This window comes from Arabidopsis lyrata, assembly GCF_000004255.2.
Source record: "Arabidopsis lyrata subsp. lyrata unplaced genomic scaffold ARALYscaffold_1, whole genome shotgun sequence".
Lineage (NCBI taxonomy): Eukaryota > Viridiplantae > Streptophyta > Magnoliopsida > Brassicales > Brassicaceae > Arabidopsis > Arabidopsis lyrata.
The window spans coordinates 8,598,458-8,619,414 of NW_003302555.1; the positions used below are offsets into that span (position 1 = coordinate 8,598,458).

General features: G+C 35.8%; 7 protein-coding genes and 1 non-coding gene across 8 annotated transcripts; 4 read left to right on the forward strand and 4 right to left on the reverse strand.

Annotated features, from left to right (window-relative positions):
* Window positions 1–634: 634 nt before the first annotated feature.
* On the forward strand, window positions 635–3,942 carry LOC110225174 (GDSL esterase/lipase At1g20120). The gene is made up of 5 exons (XM_021014202.1): window positions 635–1,295; window positions 1,726–1,856; window positions 1,938–2,171; window positions 3,311–3,566; window positions 3,651–3,942. Exons 1-5 carry the CDS (start codon window positions 941–943, stop codon window positions 3,842–3,844), a joined length of 1,170 nt encoding a protein of 389 aa, XP_020869861.1. The 5' UTR covers window positions 635–940; the 3' UTR covers window positions 3,845–3,942.
* A 111-nt stretch (window positions 3,943–4,053) lies between these two features.
* On the forward strand, window positions 4,054–6,217 carry LOC110225175 (GDSL esterase/lipase At5g63170). Its single transcript, XM_021014203.1, has 5 exons — window positions 4,054–4,768; window positions 4,892–5,022; window positions 5,105–5,341; window positions 5,423–5,672; window positions 5,766–6,217. The coding sequence occupies exons 1-5, from the start codon at window positions 4,528–4,530 to the stop codon at window positions 5,924–5,926; spliced, it is 1,020 nt and encodes a 339-aa protein (XP_020869862.1). The 5' UTR covers window positions 4,054–4,527; the 3' UTR covers window positions 5,927–6,217.
* An 856-nt stretch (window positions 6,218–7,073) lies between these two features.
* Window positions 7,074–8,035, forward strand: LOC9326435 (SKP1-like protein 4). Its single transcript, XM_002890327.2, has 2 exons — window positions 7,074–7,493; window positions 7,658–8,035. Exons 1-2 carry the CDS (start codon window positions 7,182–7,184, stop codon window positions 7,829–7,831), a joined length of 486 nt encoding a protein of 161 aa, XP_002890373.1. The 5' UTR covers window positions 7,074–7,181; the 3' UTR covers window positions 7,832–8,035.
* LOC9326436 (subtilisin-like protease SBT5.1) lies at window positions 7,996–11,473 on the reverse strand. The gene is made up of 9 exons (XM_002893044.2): window positions 10,928–11,473; window positions 10,577–10,842; window positions 10,377–10,494; window positions 9,769–10,282; window positions 9,601–9,701; window positions 9,280–9,522; window positions 9,096–9,210; window positions 8,782–8,992; window positions 7,996–8,696 (listed from the first exon to the last, which is right to left on the reverse strand). Exons 1-9 carry the CDS (start codon window positions 11,098–11,100, stop codon window positions 8,101–8,103), a joined length of 2,337 nt encoding a protein of 778 aa, XP_002893090.1. The 5' UTR covers window positions 11,101–11,473; the 3' UTR covers window positions 7,996–8,100.
* Window positions 11,474–11,554: 81 nt separating this feature from the next.
* On the reverse strand, window positions 11,555–14,675 carry LOC9329152 (CO(2)-response secreted protease). The gene is made up of 9 exons (XM_021012574.1): window positions 14,451–14,675; window positions 14,118–14,371; window positions 13,906–14,017; window positions 13,309–13,822; window positions 13,127–13,227; window positions 12,777–13,019; window positions 12,571–12,685; window positions 12,289–12,499; window positions 11,555–12,208 (listed from the first exon to the last, which is right to left on the reverse strand). Exons 1-9 carry the CDS (start codon window positions 14,633–14,635, stop codon window positions 11,634–11,636), a joined length of 2,310 nt encoding a protein of 769 aa, XP_020868233.1. The 5' UTR covers window positions 14,636–14,675; the 3' UTR covers window positions 11,555–11,633.
* Window positions 14,676–16,093: 1,418 nt separating this feature from the next.
* Window positions 16,094–16,165, reverse strand: TRNAE-UUC. The gene has a single exon. It is a non-coding gene; the product is annotated as a tRNA-Glu (tRNA).
* Window positions 16,166–16,730: 565 nt separating this feature from the next.
* LOC9329153 (UPF0496 protein At1g20180) lies at window positions 16,731–19,397 on the forward strand. The gene is made up of 2 exons (XM_021014113.1): window positions 16,731–17,286; window positions 17,533–19,397. The coding sequence occupies exons 1-2, from the start codon at window positions 17,229–17,231 to the stop codon at window positions 18,642–18,644; spliced, it is 1,170 nt and encodes a 389-aa protein (XP_020869772.1). The 5' UTR covers window positions 16,731–17,228; the 3' UTR covers window positions 18,645–19,397.
* Window positions 19,316–20,921, reverse strand: LOC9326437 (expansin-A11). The gene is made up of 3 exons (XM_021014114.1): window positions 20,682–20,921; window positions 20,263–20,584; window positions 19,316–19,901 (listed from the first exon to the last, which is right to left on the reverse strand). Exons 1-3 carry the CDS (start codon window positions 20,809–20,811, stop codon window positions 19,595–19,597), a joined length of 759 nt encoding a protein of 252 aa, XP_020869773.1. The 5' UTR covers window positions 20,812–20,921; the 3' UTR covers window positions 19,316–19,594.
* Between the last annotated feature and the right edge of the window lie 36 nt (window positions 20,922–20,957).

Genomic DNA, 20,957 nt, shown 5'->3' on the forward strand with positions numbered 1-20,957 from the left:
TTCAATTTGAAAATACAAATAAGTTCATATGAAAATGGGGATTTAGATCTTTGAGAAGTTGAAACCACACCGAACAAATTTCTTACACCAGCGCGGCTACCATATTTGATAACAAGAAAATCTGAACCAAACATGTTTTCAGCAGGGTACATCCAATGGGTTCTTATCATTTCTAAAATAATGTATGGTATAATCTAGGAAACTATGGGGACATATCAAGAAATCGCAGACATTTTGATTGATGGACTTCAAATGCTCTTGAGTAGTAAAACCAGAAGTGCCCGAAAGAGTTGAGTCTGATTGATACCCGCAGAAGAACCTAAATATTAGGAGGTTAAAAAATGTGTGATCAGAAAGAGACACTTCACACACCGTCACATACATCGCATGCCCGAAACAATGTATTTACTATTTTCTTAATTCGCTTTTAATAGAAAATTTCATTTACATGATTTCAAATATCCAAATTTTAGTCATTATGAAATAAAAGATAAACCATACTGAAATATCCATCACTAGTAAGATAAAATATAAGCAAAAATTTACTGATCATATATGTTTCTATACATTGCTGATGATCATATAAATAGTTTCTTTCTGAGGAGCTTTTAGCAAATCAGTCCGTGAGAGAATTAAGTTCGATTGGCAACTGGTTTACACTTGCGTAGGAATACTTTATGGATCTTAATAAGGAAATTTTAATGTAAGGAAATTCTCAAAACGTGTGATAAAAGAAGCCTGGAGACATACGCAACTTTAATTTAACACGGCACAAAAATCGCATGTCCAAATAGAGATTAAAATGTACACACATACAGAGTGACATCACTAGCTAGTGGTATAAACACATGCAAAAGAGTATCGTTGGTAAAATTTTCATCTTTATTTTTTGTTAGAGAAGCTTTTCTTTTTTATTTCAGAGATTGATAGGTATAGAACCATGAAACAATATAGGCTGATTTATTCGAGATTAACTGGATGTGTTTTCTTTCTTTTACCATTATTTTGTATATTCTTCGTGACCACCACCCATTCCCAAGTGATCCACCACCAACGTCTGCGGCCATGGCCACCGCCAGAATCTGGGTCAGGCCCATCACCTGGCCCATCTCCATCACCACATAACAAAACCACACCGGCAGTGTTTTTCTTTGGGGATTCGATCATAGATACGGGAAATAACAATAATCTAACAACAGAAATGAAATGTAATTTTAGTCCTTATGGTATGGATTTTCCGCTCGGAGTTGCAACTGGTAGATTCAGCAACGGAAAGGTCGTTTCCGATTATATATGTTCGTACTCTCTCTTTCTTTCCTCTTCTTTTGTGCCGGACTCTTAGAAGATTTGTTTATTTCATAGCATGTACATTATGAGAGTCTGAACATAATTGGTGATAGAGTGATAATACTATCACAAATAACTAGGTTATAGTATATATTATGATCATGTGTTAAATTCTTTGTTTGTTTAAAATAATATGTTAGGTTGTTAATTGAACAGAACCCAAAAAAGAAAGTATAGTATGTATAATTTTGTTTTATCAATACTATTGCTTGCTTTAAACATTGACAAAATAGCAAATTAATGAGGAAAAGAGTTTGAAAAAAAAATGAATACGTTTTCGAAGTTAAAAAGAAAAATAATTCCATTTTTATATTTATGATTATTTTTCAATTTGTCTAAGTATTGTTTTTTGGTTTTTGTATTTATTTAAATTTACAGCTGAATATTTGGGAGTAAAACCAATTGTACCAGCATATTTTGACCCCAATGTACAACTAGAAGATCTTCTCACCGGTGTATCATTTGCTTCAGGTGGTAGTGGCTATTACCATTTGACACCCAGAATATCTGTAAGATGCAAATCGATCCTCTCTAGGTTATATATATATATCTAATCTTTTATCCTAATCATTTGGGCAAAATATAATCAGAGAGTAAAGTCAATGTTGGACCAATTGACATATTTCCAACGACACATATCGAGAGTAAAGAGGTTAATTGGGCAAGACAAGACCGATCAATTGTTAGCCAAGGGATTATCTGTTGTGGTCGCCGGCAGCAACGATTTGGCTATTACATACTATGGTCAAGGTGCTCAATTGCTCAAAGACGATATTCACTACTTTACTTCAAAGATGGCTAATTCTGCCGCAAGTTTTGTTATGGTACGTACCTCATCATCCATCTTTTTTTTTTCCTAGAGTTCAGAAACTTACACTCCAAATAAAATTAAAAGTTCATGCAATTACGTTCAATGATTTCAAAAACTATATATTATGATTTATTGTAAGATAAGAAGACACTCTAAAACTATCATAATACCAAAAATTTGCATGTAATGTATTTAATTTTTAAAAAGCGACATTTGTCAAAGGTAGTAAAATCAACTTGTTAGAATTTTAGGACTTTTAGTTTTGCTTCTTAAAAATAATCTTAGTAAAAAACAGTGTAGCTATTGATAAATTTAATTTTATACAAAAAAAGAGCTAAGGTACTTAATAGAATAACAATGTAGATGACTAGATGTACATAAACTTGACAACCAACAATATTGAATTTGGTCATGATTAATGTTTTCTTTTTGGGATAAAATGTGAAATTATTACCAAAAGGAATTATTGTTTTACAAAGGTTTTAAACTAAACTAAATATGGTCATGATTATGTTTAATAATTAATAATGAGGCTGTTGCAAAAATGTCACTTTTCAAAAATACCCCTTTTTTAAAACCTTATAAAAAAGGCTCTTAAAAATATAAGACTTACCCAAATATGTATGTAATATTATTAAAACATACACAAACTACATTTCTATGTATCTAAAATCTTATAAATACTTTATAAATACCTTATAAATGCATTTTAAATACCTTTAATATCCTTTAAAATATCTTGTAAAACCTTTGAAAAACCATAAAAATCCTTTAAAATAACTTGTAAAACCTTTAAAAACACCTTATAAAACCTTATAAATACTTGGATCGAGTCTTCAAGTAGTAGTTACAATCCATAAGTACCTTATAAACCTAATAGAACTTTATAAAAATCTCAGATTTAAAAAGGGGAATTTTTGAAAATGGACATCTAAAAGGGACATTTTTAAAAAAGGGCACACCAAAAGAGATATTTTTAACAATTTCTCATTAATTAATTAATATATGGTATACATACATAAAAATGACAATTTTAGCAATTTCCTTTCAAAGATTTTCTTTACTGGCACTAACGTAAATAAATTAATAACTAAATGTTTTTTTTTTTTTTTGTGATAACAATAACCTATCTCTATGGATACAACTGAACAGCAATTATATGAATATGGAGCAAGACAAATAGCAGTTCTAGGAACACCACCACTTGGCTGCGTACCAATACTAAGAACTCTAAAAGGAGGTCTTCGTAGAGAGTGTGCTCAAGATATAAACTATGCTTCTCAGCTTTTCAACGTCAAACTGTCCATCACTTTGGACCAATTGGCAAAAAACCTACCAAATTCCAATCTCATTTACATTGACATATACTCTGCTTTCAGTCACATCTTGGAAAATTCTGCAGATTATGGTAAATATTGGACCGTGAATATTTCTTATAAGTACTAATTTCATGGGATCATGTATATATAACTTGGGTTGAGAATTAATGCAGGTTTTGAAGAAATAAAGAAAGGTTGTTGTGGAACTGGATTTTTGGAAGCAGGTCTACTTTGCAATCGATTCACAACATTTGTGTGCTCCAATGTATCTGCTTACATGTTTTGGGATAGTCTCCATCCTACCCAAAGATTCTATAAAATCTTAACCAAAATACTTTTTGAGAAATACATCCACAATTTAAAGTGAGTAGTAAATGACTCACGTTGTACGCTTTTGCTTTCTTTAAGCTTGTGCAGTTGTTATAAATTGTATAAAATTATTGTAAGTCACTATATATATATATATATATTGATTATTAATTGATTCTTTTTTTTTTCTTTTTTTTGGCAAAGATGAATTGATTCTAAGAGAATCTTTTATCACTCTTCACACGGTTTCAAAAGATCATATCAAAATCAATCAGTTCATTTGATCTATAGCTATCTTCCAATACAGCTTTTTATATAATGATTATCTTTTTCTTTTTAGGTCATGATAATGTAATAATATTGTAGGTCTCTGAAGTAAAGTAGCAACTATATAACATGAAATATAACCAAATTATATGATTTAATCTGCACATTGTTGTGGGGGTAAATCAGTCAAATAATTGAATAAAACTGAGTGGTAAGGCTTGATTTGCTGGTTTGGCTAAATATATATAATCAGTCCAGTGATACAGGGAAGAGTGTTGTTCTTTAACCACAAAAACAAACAAGTTTCATACCATTATTCAAGGGACTCGATGAACTCTCTCAACCCTTCACCTGTGTATAAAAAAATTAAAAAGTAAGACGATAAAGTAAAAAAATTAATAAAAAAAAAAAAAAACTAAAATTCAAAACAAAAACATAGTTAGAAAAAAAAAAAAAACTTAAAATTTCTTTGATATGGAAAATACAGCCATCAAAGTTCTAGTAGTATTATTTTCTATATGGATTTCATGTGTTCAAGCTCAAACTGGAAGATTTTCAGCGGTTCTTGCATTTGGAGATTCGATTCTCGATACCGGTAACAACAATTTGCTCATGACAGTGTCAAGAGGCAATTTTTTGCCATATGGACGCGATTTTCCTAATCGTATTCCTACCGGAAGATTCGGGAATGGAAGAGTTCTATCAGATTTAGTTGGTATTAATTGTTCTCTATACAGCATAGACCAATTTTTTCTTCACATTCTTTTTACCTAATGAGTAATCAAATAGTTCGAGAATCATTCTATAATGAAAATGTACATGTTATATATGTATGTAGCGGGCGGTTTAGGGGTAAAAGATCTTTTACCTGCCTTCCGGAGCCCATTTCTTAAAAGTAGTGAACTCGCTACCGGTGTTTGTTTTGCGTCCGGAGGTTCAGGGTTAGACAAATTCACTGCATCTATACAGGTAAATCACTTGTTACTTAAAACTTTTAATAAGATAAAGTAATATATGTGTTTACTCATTTACTATATGGTAAAGTATATAGGGGGTTATATGGGTACAAGATCAGGTGAATGACTTTCAAAGATATATAGAAAAATTAAACCAACAAGTTGGAGATCCAGCTAAAGTCAAAGAGATTATAGCCAATGCTGTGATTCTAGTTTCTGCTGGTAATAACGATCTTGCCATCACATATTTTTCAACTCCGAAGAGACAAACAAGATACACTGTCCAAGCATACACTGATATGCTCATCGGTTGGAAAACTACCTTCATGAATGTATACAACACAAATTTATTTATATAATATTTTTTTCATAATATTTTGCTACCTATAATGATTATTTTGTATGAATAACAGAGTCTATATGATTTGGGAGCTAGAAAATTTGCAATTCTTGGAACGTTACCGTTAGGGTGTTTGCCAGGGGCGAGACAAATTACCGGAAATTTGATATGTCTTCCGAATGTAAACTATGGTGCTAGAGTATATAATGAAAAAGTAGCGAACTTGGTCAACCAATACAGCCAAAGGCTTCCCAATGGCAAATTCGTCTACATTGATATGTATAACTCACTTCTTGAAGTCATCAATAATCCTAGCCAATACGGTAAAAAAATTGAGTAACACACGCTAATTTTGAATACCTATATATGGTAGAGAAAAACAAAGGTGCTAATTTCTATATTTTAATTAATTTCAGGGTTTACCACGGCAAAACCATGTTGTTGCTCGGTGATGACTCCGATTCCATGTTTGAGATCTGGTAGTCACGTGTTCTGGGACTTTGCCCATCCTTCTGAAAAAGCCTACAAAACTGTTCTACCTAAGATCCTCAGTACCATCCAAAGCAACCTCGCTTAGTCACTAATTTTCTCTTTCTTTTTATATTTAGACTATAAGAACTTGTTTAAGTATGATTAGTTTCTCGACGATGAGCCATTTGTAGGTCTCTATTGTTTAGATTGATTTATGTTACCATCAACTAATTAATCATTGATTATTTCATTTGCAATTTAGGTGCTTGTTAGTTTAAGAAACCAAAAAAATACGTATTTGCTATAAGTATATTCTTCTGTACTCGTATATACATCTTGTAGGAAAATAAGACGATGATTTCTATCTGTTTTGAGTGATGGAAGATTTTAGTAAGCATTGATTCATGAGCTATGTTCCTTAGTTAGTGGATATGTATCGCTCTATAAGAATTGATGTCTCCTAGTAAACTTGAATGTTTTCTAAGCTCAAAGTTAATTTGATCATCAACTAAAGGAATCAGTTGTTCGAGGTGCATGCATTTTCGATTATGGTGATTTTCCGATGAAAAACAGTCATGTCCACCTTGTTTCTGTCTTTATAAGACTTGACACCATCGTCACCACTACTCCGTTTCACCATTTTTCTTCGTTGAAAATATCCTAACATAAAAATAATTTTTTTAGCTAAAAAACTATAGAAGACAACCAGAAAAAATATTAAAAGATCAACGAATGAGAGAAATACAAAACAAATAATTTGTTGGGTAATCTTGGTTTGTTAATGCTAACACAATATTTGTCCCACTCAATAATATAATTCATGGTAAATTTTTGGTGTTGGTCACCTAATTATTACATTTTCCTTGATATTAACTACAAAATACCTAATTATAATTCATACTTCACATAGATTTTTTTTTTCCATCTAATTCACATAGATTTTACCTACAAACGTGGGTGTTTTCTTTTATTAAAACATAAAAACCCTAGTCAATGATTTTCCCACGTAGATAAACTGTATTTTCTGAAATCAGATACGGTAAATCTTTGGAAAAGTAAAAATATTTATGGAATACAGCTAAGATTGAGTTTTTGGAAAAGTAAAAATATATCCATTTTTTTTTTCTTAATACTGACTGTAATTCCAATATTTGTTTTTTTACTTTTCCTATTATTAAAAGGAGTAGATTTACTTAAAAGCAATAAACCGACTTTAATTACCAATTAAGAATCGGGCTTTACTTAGATCTATAAATAGGGCACCAAATTCCCAAACCTTGAGAGCTTCACAAATCAATCGCCGCGCCGATTCTCTTCAAAACTTTTCGAGTCGTCACTTTTTTTTTCCTCATCTTGCAACGATGGCAGCGAAGAAGATCATCCTCAAGAGCTCCGACGGTGAATCCTTCGAGATCGATGAAGCCGTCGCGGTCGAGTCCCAGACGATTAAGCACATGATCGAGGACGACTGCGCCGATAACGGAATTCCGCTTCCCAATGTTACTGGAGCCATCCTTGCGAAGGTTATTGAGTACTGCAAGAAGCACGTTGAAGCCGCGGCTGAGTCTGGCGGAGACGAGGATTTTTGTGGTTCCACCGAGAACGATGAACTCAAGGCATGGGACAACGACTTCGTCAAAGTTGATCAGCCTACTCTCTTCGATCTCATCCTGGTTAGTAGTTATTTTCTTTGTTTTGGTTTGATTTTGTTAGAATTAGGGTTTTTAAATTGGAGATTTAGGTCTGATTTTGCAGGACTCTGTTAGGGTTTTAGTGTATTGAATCTCGTTTTGATCTGTTTAATTTGACTAATCGATATGTGTCTTTGTGTTTTCAGGCTGCGAACTATTTGAACATCAGTGGACTTCTTGACCTAACGTGCAAGGCCGTGGCTGATATGATGAGAGGAAAAACTCCAGAGCAGATGCGTGAGCACTTCAACATCAAGAACGATTACACACCTGAGGAAGAGGAGGAGGTTCGCAATGAGAACAAGTGGGCTTTCGAGTGATTGGATTGGAATCGGTGTTTAGGAATCTCTAGTCTTCTTTTTAGATGTGTTTAGCTTTCAAGATTTCGGATTGGTTTTTTTCTTTCTCTTCTTTTGGTTTGAAGTTCTTCTGTCTTTAGAATTTAAGAAGAAAACCTAATGGTTTGTTCTACTAACAAGATCTATTGGTTTTTATGAAAAATATTTGAGATTAAAGTGTTGGTCTTTGCTTAATCTTATTCTTCTTTATACTTTTTGGTTTCTCATTCACTGGTGTCTTTGGTTTATCGTTAATTTTTGCTATCGTCGCCTTTGCTGGTTACAACGAATGGACTCCTCACGTTGTACATTCCGTTAGACCATGTTATAGATCCAAAGGCATCGTCCTTGAGTATTGTTGATGTAGTAGATGAAAAGATCACTTGGTAGCTAAGTTTATCTCCTATCTTCCTGAAATGTAGCCTTCTTGGTCTAACTCTGACGAGTAACCCTTCTGGTGAATCGATGCTCACAATGTAGACTGAATCTTCATCTCCAATGAGGCGTGATGCTACATTTGTCACTGTTCTGCTTACCCTTCTGCTTTCTTTTCCACTGAAGTTAGAAATTGAGATTGATGGGTAGTTGATGTTAGATATGTCTTCCTTGTTGCTTTGTTCACGACAAGCAAAACCTTGTGGTATACGGTTTGATATCTTTCTGATCTGATCAGAAGTAAACCCATAGTAGCAGAGAAAGTTTAGGTAGTCCATGGGAGTGGTTTCATAAATCAGTCCTGGGGATGAAGGTCCAAATACAGTAACCTGCCCAGCACCAAAGTCATAAGGTGTGGCCTTTTCTCCTGTTTCTGTAGTTATATGGGATCCTGTGTTGGTCTTTTGCACGGCTGCATATAGAGAGTGTACTTGGGTTAACTGTAGCCTACCGATCTATAATCCGTCACTGGTATCTACTTGATTTTGATTTCTCACCTGTTGTCATGATGGCAGATCTAATTGCTGCAGGACTCCAGGAAGGGTATCTGGATTTGAGACGAGCAGCAATCCCGGAGACATGGGGACATGACATTGAAGTCCCTGTTTGAATGTTGAAGAGTGGTGGTGGCTTGCCCTCTGGTGCTGCATTTCTGTCACCGACTAACCACGATGCCAGTATGTTGACCCCTGGCGCTGCAATATCAGGCTGTAACAGGTTTCAAAATGAAGTGTTTATCAGTATTTTGGTTTTTTAAGTTTCTGTGAATTCCTATTGAGATCATATTAATGGTGACTATAAGGGCTTATACCTTGAGGATGCTTCTGGTAAGCAAGTAAGGACCTCTTGATGAGAAGGATGGTATGGATGGTGCTAACATATGTCCTGTTCGTGATCTTGTAGGCATGATTGTTGCAATTGGTTCTCTACAATGTGGATTATGATATATTAGTTCTGTTTGAAACCAATTTCTTGTGAAATGAGACATCTGATACCTTGTTGAATTTATGTAGGACATGATTTGTTTGCCGTCCCCTGGTTTTATTATTGTCACTAGAAACGAGGGATCAATAAAAGACAGATCCATTAACTCGTCGTCACTAAGTACCATACCGGTACCTCCAAGTCTCTTAACCTCGTCGCTTTTCCACTGGATCACCTGGTTATCAAGATCACTGTCGCACACAACAATCTTTCCCTTAACAATGGTTTGGTTCAACGTATCAGGTGCGCAGTTCCTGAAGGGTTGCAGTTGTGTTGTCTTATTAGTACAAGTATAGCAAAGTTACTCTATAATGTTAAGAGGCAACTGTTACCTAGCAGCTTCCTCATTAGCATCAATCTTCTTGGCTGATCGTGCGTGTATAAGTGGGTAAGCCTGGGTTTTATCGATATTGGCAATATTTATTCCAAACCCCTGCAAAAGAAATTTTTGAAGTTATGTGAATGGAGATTTGTCCCGTTTTTGGCTTTTACCTTTTTACCTCGATTAATCTGCTTTCATCTCCTCCCAGGAGAATGTTGGACTCAAAGCCACGGTCAATAGTGCTGGCAGCAACCGTGATCATCCATGGAGCAGCATTAAACACACTTTGACTCGACGGGCCAGAATTTCCTGCAGAGCAAACGACAGTGATCCCTCTTTCCACGGCATGAAATGACCCGATGGAAAGCGGATCTTCAAGTAAATTGTCTGGCCATAAGCCCATTGATATCGATATAACATCAACTCCATCTGCGATCGCATCATCAAATGCAGCTAGTATGCTGGAGCCACGACAGCCCAGGAGTGAGCACGCTCTATACATAGCTATTCTTGAATTTGTTGAACCTCCTCTCATGATTCCACTTGCCAGGCCATAGTAGGATGCATCAGAGATTATTTGCCCTGCTGCTATTGATGCCACATGTGTCCCGTGCCCCAAGAAGTCTCGTGGTGTCTCATAATCGGGGTCTAAGAAGAATGACGAATTGTAATACCTTGCTCCTATTAGTTTCCTGTTTATGCAACGTTTAACGTAAGTATGAGGTGGTAAATTCAAACATTTATCGCATCTCTATATGTGTTCTACTTTCCTCTGTCTCTCGTTACCTATTGCAACGGAAAGAATCAGGTTGTGTCTTCTTCCCTCTCATGCAAGTACCCTTCCATTTCTCTGGGACTGGACCCATGTGCCTGTCGTTAAAGCTCTGCGCCTCGGGCCAGATTCCTGTTTCCTCCATCAGAATATGCTGCATTGAGTATTTGTTTTGGAAGCAGAGTATAAATATTCATTGCTCCATAGTGGTCACCTGAATCAAGGAAGCCGATAATGGTGTCTCCTTCATGCACTTCGGATTCTTGTCCATAGTTTATTTCAGAGAAGTAAGTATCTCTTTGATAACTTTCTTGCACCAAGAAATCCCATGAACGAGTTGTGTGGAGTTGTAACATCTGATCAGGGAAGACAGATACTACTCCCGGTTGCTTGGCCATGAGATGTGCTTCATCTTCTGATAAATGCGCTGCGAATCCGGAGAATCCATGTTTGTATCTGTGCATGGGGGTTTTGCCGCTCCTGATGCAAGTAAGATACTGTCTAAATTTTTGCATAAACATTAATCATAGTTATAAAATCAAAGAGTTCTAAATTTGGTTATCACCTCTTTAACATTGAGCTCAGAAGCTCAACATGGTCATTGTCTGTTGAGCCATCTGAAGATGTTGCTCCCATATATATGATATAATCTTCTGACTTGCTTGTTTCAGATTCACAGATCACAGACAGAAAAAGAAACACAAAGAAAATGACGGTGACAGTGAGGCATTTCATCATCGCTGAACTTCTAGAAACAGGACAAGAATGCTTCTACTTTGCTTATATCTCTTGCCTTATGTTTCCACGTAAATTTGTATGAGTATTTCGTAATAGTCTTTATCACAAACATATATAACATAAGAACTGTTAGGTTAGCTTTTAAGCCCTTCTATTAAAATGCAGTGAAGATAGTTCGTTTGACACGGTATGCATGCCCTTTGTGTGAAAGCAAGATTGCCTGACTTCAAGGAGACTTTTTCTGCATGGTTATTAACAAGGCTGGTAACTGTAATTTAGTACTCCAAATTGGTCGAGGTAAATTTGACGAATAAAATTGTTGACGTTCTGCACTTCTGCTTTATATGCATTAGTTAATGCAGAAAACTTCCATTATTAGTTATTATATATGTCACAAAACCGATGTTTGGGACTGTTGCGTACATAAAAGTTTGATCTATTTGAGCTTTCATCATTTCAATAATCAGAAAAGGTGTAGTTTAGTTTGCTTCAAATTAAGTTTTATTATTCCATATTCATATCGAACCATATACTCAGTTTGTGCGGCTATACTCACTACTAATTACAATTGGGCTTCTGACCTTGTACTTGGCAGTAGACCAAGTAAGAGCCCCAAATACATCTTGCTTAAGTGAAGCAGTAGCAGACACTATCACCTGGTATGTCAACTTCTCACCATCTTTTGTAAATTGGAGTTTTTCTGGCGTCACTTCAACATTAAACCCTGGTGGTGTTTCCACGCTGACTGTGTAAACAACCACACCGTCTCCACCAACATTGGTCACTGTTCTTGTAACTGTCTTGCTTCCATTTCCTTTGAATCCAGAGATTCCAATTGATGGGTAATTGATCGTTGAGATCAAGTCTAAGTTGGAATCTGCAGGGCAAGTGAAATTCTGTGGAAGTGCTTTTGACATAGCCTTGATTGTGGTTACGTTGTATCCATAGTAACAGAGAAAGTTAAGGTAGTCAATTTCAGTAGTCTCGTAAACTAGTCCTGGTTGCATTGATGCTGTTGAGCTTAGTTCTCCTGCTCCAGAGTCATAAGGTGTGGCTGCTGCTCCAGTTTCTGTTGTTATAAGACCTTTGTCATTGTTCGTCTGAGTCGCTGCAAATGTGACATGGAAGTTAAAGAACAGCCAATTTTGCATGCCGTAATCACAAAATATGCAATGAAGGAGTCCTAACCTGTTGTCATAATTGCTGATCTGATGGCGGATGGACCCCATGTGGGATGCTGTGATTTGATTAGAGATGCAACAGCTGTAACATGTGGAGCTGCCATGGAAGTTCCTGATATGACGTTATACTGAGAAGCCGGCTTGCCTTCTAGTGAAATGCTTGAGTCGTTTCCAGTCCATGCAGCGAGTATCGCGACTCCCGGTGCTGTAATGTCAGGCTGTAAAATAGAGGTAAGTAGATGCTTCTAATCAGGTAATAACTAAAGCAGGCCACAAGTTTTTGGATTACTTTGAGAATGCTTCTTGTGAGGCTTGAAGGTCCTCTGGAAGAGAAATATGCAACAGCCGGCGCGGGTGTGAACTTCTCAACTGTTGCAGTTGGAAGAATTGTTGCAACAGGATCCCTGCAGCACAAGGAAAAAGGTTTCATTCATTAGCTCTTTACTGATTATAGTTCGTAGAACTTTGAGATTGGAAGGTTTGCTTATTAAATACTTGGTTGAGTTGAGATATGAGAAGATCTCAGCTGCTTCCTTTGAGTCAATTACTGTCGTAGGAAAACTGCCATAGGCGCTAGCAACTGCTCTAGTTCTGTCATCTACAAAGACACAGCCAATACCTCCTTTGCTTTTCACCTCGTCCCTAGCGGATGATGCATAATATGATCCACCGACATTCTCGCATAACACAATCTTCCCTTTTACCTTCTCTTGATCTAGAGAACCAGAGTCACAGGCCCTGAAAAAAGCCAGTGTTTAATGAAAACAGAGAAAGATTAGCTTCCTTAACCTCTGTCTTAATTCATTCAAAGGAATTGTATTGAATCCACCGATGTTTTTTTATACCTGGCTGATCCTTCTGATGCATCAACGTTCTTAGCAGACTTGCCATGAATCAGAGGATACACAGGAGATTTACTAACGTTTGCAAAGTGTATACCTTCACCCTGAAAATCAATGAAGGTTCTATTTAGAAAACCTGAAAATTCAGTGTTTTGGTGTATTATGTGTATAATAATATCATTTACCTTGATGACTTTATTGCCGCCTAGAACAACATCAGACTCAAAGTCTCTGTCAATGGTGTTGGCAGCGACTGTCAATATCCAAGGTGCAGTATTGGTAACTGTACCACCATCAGGCCCATCATTACCCGCAGAGCAGATCACCAAGATTCCTTGCTCCACCGCGTGAAACGCTCCAATGGCGATAGGATCAGTGTTCAGGTCAATGCGAGCATATGCTGGAGCTCCAAGAGACAGAGAAAGAACATCAACTCCATCTGCGATTGCATCATCGAAAGCAGCTAAGATAGAGGATCCAGTGCATCCCCCGGGATTGCATACTTTGTACATAGCGATTCTAGCGTTTTGTGAACCTCCCTTTGCGGTCCCGGAAGCTACACCATAGTAGGAAGCATTCTCAACGGCAGATCCAGCTACGGTGGAGGACACATGAGAACCGTGACCGATCACATCCCTTGTGGTATAGTATTCTGAATCATCATCAGGATTTTTGTAGTATCTTGCTCCAATGATCTTTCTGCATAAAAACAGGAACGTTTTAGTCTTCAAAAGAAGTTAGTAATATCCAGTTTGGTTTTTGAAGGTTGTGAAAATTGTAACCTGTTACAGTTAGAAGACTTGAAATCCTTTGCTTCCATGCATGTACCTTTCCACCGAGACGGAATTGGACCCATGTCTTTGTCATTGAAGCTTTCTGATTCTGGCCATATCCCTGTTTGTTTTCATTGTACCAAAGTCATATTTCTTTTGTTTTTTTAACAGACAGGAAAAAAGGAAAGGATATAATGGATTCAATGAGTGAAAGGCCTTACCTGTGTCCAGAATGCCGACAATGCTGTCATATGATCCATCAGAGGCTGATGAAGGTGGACCGGAATCGATCTTTACTGATGTTTGGTACTTGAGAAAGTCCCATGAATGAGTTGTATGAAGCTGGAAGTTTGGGTCAGGAAAAACCGAAACTACTCCCGGTTTCTTGGCTATGACCTTGGCTTCTTCTGCTGTCAAACGAGCTGCGAAGCCCGAGAAGCCATGCTTATATGTGTGGACAAGATCGTTTGCTCTCCTACAACAACAAACCATAAAAAGGTCTGTTCAAGTAACAAATTATGTATATATTGCACTACATGTAAACAGTGTATAACCTCTTAAACATGGTGTTTATGAGTATTTGAGCTCTATTAGCGTTTGCAGCAGAGGAAGCTGATCCCATGTAGACAATGTAAACCCCATCACCATTTCTCGATCCAGCTTCAGTTTCTGTCGTAAACAAGATGCATAAGAGATATAGAAATAATAAAAAGGGTGTGAAGAATGTAAGGCCTTTCATGGCTTTGTAGTTTCCTAATCACTTAAAAGACTTATTCACATACCACAACTCAAGAAAAGGGTATTTATAATGGTTGAGAAATCACTGGAAGCTATAGATGTAGCAAAAGAATAATGAGTCATTAATGCTTGAATTGCTTATCCCACTTTGAAGTATTGGTGGGTTTCTGAATTGGGCAAAAAGTGGAGATAGAATAGGGTAGTGATCGGACCACTATCTTCTGTTTCAGTCATTACATCACAAAACTCCACATGTTTTTTTTCCTCATCTTTCCGAGGTTCCAAAGACTTTGAACAAAATGATTACTTCATCCCATAGTTTATCAAAAGTCAAAAGCAAGATAAGCCATTTATTTGATGGTGAAGGACAGGAGTGTCCACTAATTAGAGGACTCTTGATCGGGACTAAAAAAGTCGGAAAGTTCTTCATTAAAGCTTTCAATGTATGGAGTTATATATGTATTCATATAATGTCAATATGTATGCCATGGTGATAGTAGTATCATTTATCAATATGACTTTAACTCTTTAAGTGTAAAAAAACAATAGGTTACCTTAAAAATGTTTATTCGTAGACAAAATTGGATCATAGGATTTGGTTGAGTAGCCAATAAAAGGAGAGGGTGGTGCGGGCCTGCAGAGTGGATTAGCAAGAAATGATATTCACATTCCACTCACCGAATCCTAGTAATCCAAAGCATGCTTGTAGGCTTGTACTTAAAACTAATTAATGTATAGTCGATATCATATCATTATTTATTTAGTATATCGCAAAACCAACAAAAAATATGATTTTAAGAATACAATTTTGTTGCCGACCACTTTAGTGGCTCAAAGTGGAGTGCACTCGTGCTCGTGCTACTTTGGGAAAGTATGTCTTATCAATATGAGTCACATATGCCGTTGCCATCGCATGATCTTGATTTCTATTATCTAATCTAAGACAAAATAATAGAGAAAATAGAGTTCGGCTAGGTCCGGGCCTCAGTGATAGCTTCTAGAATCCAAAGAAAGTTTCTACCAAAATTTACAAGTAAGAAGTTCGGTTCCTTCTTGTTTGAGTTTTCTTTGTATCTTGGTGAATCTAGAAACCAATATTTAGTTTTTTAAAAAATGGTTTTAAGGAACTTTGCAAACTCACCTTTCGATTTGAACCGTTATTTGTCTAGTGAAAATGTCTTTGATCGGCTTGAGTAAGACAAACAGTTGAGTAAACCGAAAGAGACTAAATCTTGCAAAATTCTTCTATAGAGAAACTGAGAAACCATAGCAAAATTCTTCTATAGAGAAAGAAACTATAGATAGTTTAAAGTATATGACTTGATCAATTTACTTGGGCTTAAACTTTTAGAATAATGAAGATGGGCTAGTCATAAGTCTCTTTACAAGAAAGCCTGAGATGTAAATATACCAAGTCCTTTTTAAAGCCCAAGTAAATTCAATTCAAAAATAAAAATAGCTCCGATGCCGGGAATCGAACCCGGGTCTCCTGGGTGAAAGCCAGATATCCTAACCGCTGGACGACATCGGATTTATTATAGTTATGAACTTTTAATTAGATATTCTTATTTTACAAAAGTTAGATATTCTTATCTTACACTTTCATTCGAGTTTCATCAATCATAGAAATAGAATGATGTGAGAAAGTTTATGTAATACGGTGAGGCAGACGTGTAATGAAGATTTATGAACATCGTCAGCAATTATACTTGTATACTTTTTCTTTTGAAATTCTATATAGTTACTTACTTAAACCAAATCTATGTATAATTAACATTAAAACCAAAAAAAAAAAAAAAAAAAAAATCTATGTATAATATTGAACTTCATTAGTTAATTATTGTATTCAAACTTCATTACTTAGTTTAGTCATTGGTTTGATACACGTACTTAAAAATAAAATTACATGCAGTTTAAAGAAGAGGGTGACTAGTGTAGTTGTGTTTTTCTTTTTGATACATTGACCCATTCGTACTGCAAAAAGATAAACAACAACAAAAAGAATAAAAAAGTCAAAAACAATTCAAGAATTCCCAAACCAGATAATCTTGAAACTAGAAAGGTGTACGTGGCAATTACTCGTTTTGGGGAAACGTACGAGGAACTCCATGCTAAATTTCCCATAACGAATTGTTTCTTTTAGTATTAATGAATTTTAATTTTCATGATTAATCAATTGAAAAAAAAACGAGAGAAACAACAAACGAAGGTAAAACCGTAAAAGGAAACTTCTTCTCCAAACTAACAAGTCATCTCGACCCCAAGAGTACAACACGTGTCAACACACAACGTGTCATTCCCTCTAACTTGCGCCAAAAGCCATTGTTCACAAAGCAAAATCTATCGAGCGGTGCTAACGTCCACCATCTCTCTAGCTGTCGCTTCTCAATCTTCTCTTCCTTTCTCCTTTGTTTCCCCTCTCTCTATCTTTGTCTAACCAATCATTCCTATATATACGTTTATAGATATATTTCTAATTTTAATCACATTATTTATTCACAAGCCGACATACATAAAGACTTATGTATATAAAGAAACAAGAAGCTTGTCTATTATTCACCTGAATCGCTTTTGTTTTCTAAGTTCCATTGAAAATGTTGAAAGTGAAGAATTTTCTTGGTTCTAGATTAAAGTCTTTCCCTACAAGAAAAGGTTAGTTTTCTTCTTCTCTTCTCTACTTTTTCTCAAGATATCAAGAAGTTTGAATGATATGTTTCTCTTCTTCTCTTAACTAGTTCTTGAATGTTTTTTTCTACAAAGAATGTTGAAATGTTTTAACTTCTGAAATTTATACATTTGTTATGTAACCAAAGATGGTTTTTCTTCATTTTTGGGAAGAAAAAGAAAAGATTCTAAAAATATCTGTCTAATTGTTTTTTTTTTTTGTCAATGGAGCAGGAAAGTCCGAGAAGGAATGTTGTCGTAGCTTGACGTCGAAGCTAAGTGTTAATGAAGAGTACAAGGAAGCATTCAGAACAAACTCCTACTTAGAGATTCGGACAAAAGCAGAAGATCAATTAGGCATAACAACATCATGTAGCAAACTCTCCTCCTCTTCTCCTTCATCTTCTTCAGATCTTAGCTTCCATTCACACTTCACCGATTACTTGCTCGACCCTCCTCAAGAAACTCTAGATGCTCTGATGCAAGACTCGATTATCGACAATCTTCTAGTTAATTTTTTCGACTTTAGCTCCGAAGCTTGTGACGTGTGTGAGACTCTTCTTCAATGCATCCAACAAATCAAGATCAATCACAACAAAATCAAAAGGGTTATCACGATTGGGAAAAGGGTTTGTAACGGTGCTAAAACCTTGGAATGTGGCCCCGAAAAGCTTTGTGCTTTGATATTTCAAGAGCTTTCGAGATTTGCCGCACTGAAGAACCCTCTGTGTTGTATCATCAATGAAGCTCAGTTTCGTGTAGTTCACGATGCAAACTCGGATTTGCTCACCAAGTTGACATCAAAAAGGAGAAGAATCAGAAGAAAAATCAGGTTCTTTAGATTCTGCAAGAAGCTAGGAGGTTATAGCCTAGTGATTACTCATAGCGCGATTGTCATTACATTGCTTATCATAGCTCTTCACAGCATAATCGGCGTTTTAGCAGCTCCTGCGTTGCTCGGTCTATGTTCATTGGGTCTTTTGAGGAAGAAGAAAGCGAAAGGAAGAATGCATAAGAGCAAGACAGATACAACTCTAGAGAAGCTCGGGACACAAATCGACATTGCAGCTAAAGGAATGTTCATATTGATGAAAGATTTGGATACATTGAGTAGACTTTCCGGGAGATTATGCGATGAGATAGAGCATAGAAAAACCGTAGCTGCGATGTGCGCAAAGAGTAGGAAGATTGAAGTGTTAAAGGAAGCATTGAGAGAGTTTAATGGACATGAAGAAAAATTCTCAGATCAATTGCAAGAGCTTGAAGAACACCTCTACCTCTGTTTCCACACTATTAACAGATCAAGAAGGCTAGTGTTAGCGCAAATCACAGGACAAAGTTCTTGAATCTTGAATCTTTAATTCTTTTGGTTCATCAAAATAATAAATACTTTTGTAGGGTTTATAAACTACTTATTATAATAAATCTGTAAGAATATCTTTCAAAGTTTTCTTTATGTTTCAAGTGAAACTGAGGCCATGAAAGTAAACTATTTATCACAATTATGATTTTGCTAGTTATCTTGTGTTATTTGATCGTCGGTTTGGCAGTAATTATTTGCTCTTTATCCAATCTTCTTAGGCTTGGCATATCTATGTACTCTTCGCGGTTGCCTGAAATTAGATCCATCATTTTGGCAATTTGGTTCTAAAGAATGTTGAAGACAATGTATGTTAACATCATCATGAACCAACCGAACCAAAATGCTCACAATGAAATTGATATCATATATCCATTAATTTTGACAAATATATGAGGAATATTGGTTCAATGGTTCATGTATCTTAATTAATTTGGAAATGCTAATGGACTACTTGATTGTAAAGTATGCTTATAAATCCATATGAAATAGAGTTTATTTTGATATGAACTTCTAAATATCTTGGATCATAGGAATTATTGTTTTGATAAAACTTAAAACACGTAAACAATAACACAAGATTATCTAACTTGGATTTTCCAAAGTAATATACATTTGCTTATTAGAATTGTACTTGATAAAACTCCTTTTAAAAAAAAAACAAACTCATATAAACGTATAACCAAGTACAAATGTGTTAAACTCCTTTTGCTACAGAATCTTTTCGAGTTTGAAACATTCAAATACAAATATACAATACATTTCATATAATCATATTTTCCTCAAATCAAATCGGGTCTTCTGTATTAACAGACCCATCAAACCAGAAGAAATAAACAAAGAGGCGGGTCGCTCAGGGAGTTAAGAAACAGACTCAGAGCGCGACCACTGCCAATAATATTTCAGACAGAACCCACAAAAAAAAAAAAAAAAAACTTAAAACTGAACGTTGGAAGAATAAATCTGTCCAAAAGACCAAGAAGAAGGAATAACATTGAGGAAGACTCTTGTAGCACCATCAGTAGTGGTAATGGAGAAAGAGAGAGATTGACCATCGAGATAAGCGTTTGATTGCCAATTAGCTCCCCAATTACGAGACATGGCTAACCAACCAGTCTTTGATCCTTTGATGGAGACAGATTTAATCGAACCTGCTCCTCCTACATTTTGGATGTTAACTAGCTCGAAGTAGTCTCTTCCGTTTATTCTGAATCTTACTCCTCCTTTCTTGTAACAGCTTACTCTGTTTTTTCCCAAACCCAAACACAAAAAAAAAAAACAGAGACTTTTCGTTAAGAAATTAGAACAATTGTAAAAACAACCCTGAACTTTCATATGATTCATTTTAAACCCTTTACTATGTTTTTTAATCTTGCAATAAATTTATGGATATTAATTTTTAAAAATATATATTAATCATGATGATATTATTAATTTATAAAGGGTTTACTACACATTAGCCTTCTAGCGTGTTATATAATATGTGTGATTGTGTTAAGTTAAGACAACAACATTACGAATTTACGAGTATAAATCTTAACATAATTTATAAGGGGTTAAATAGTTCAAATTAATTTTTTTGGGGTCTTTTTAAAAGTTCTGACCTTTGGAAAACGACGGGAACAATTCCTCCTCTGTAAATTCCGATCTTTTCCCAAGCGGGTTGTGCCATATCGAAATGTTTGAGCGGCGGATTGCACCAACCTCCGTTGTTATTAGGCAAGGCAAAGTTTGGTGGGCAAAAGTTAGTGGCTGTAATAACCACAGAAGCTCCTTTCAAGCACCACCGTGAGTCCGCCGCATAATCACACGTTATCCTATAGCATTCGCCGCAAGAAGCTCCGTCGTTAAAGAGAGCCGTGCTTAACGCCGCCGTCATTGTACCGTACCCCGCCGAGTAAAGATCTCCGTACCCACAAGCTCCACCTGAAAAAAACAAGAAAATAAGTAATTTCGTAATTTAACCAAATCCATTAGAGTCGAAAAAAAAAAAAAATCGTATGAAACTAAAGTGTGAAAATACCCATTGTTCCAGAAGCGTCACTTCCTCCATAGAACGTAGCGTGACCATTAGTTAAACCAGAAGGCTTAAACGCATTAACCGCAATAAAAAGAACGGCCAAAACCGCCAAGCCAGCTAGAGACTTTGACATGATTATAATTTTTAGAACAAAGAAAGAGATTATGATGATGATGATGATGATGATCGAGTGAAGGAGAGAGAGTTGTTTAAATAAAGGTGGGAAGTGAGTGTAAATTAGTGTAGTAGCAACAAAACCTTAACTAAAATTACATGTGG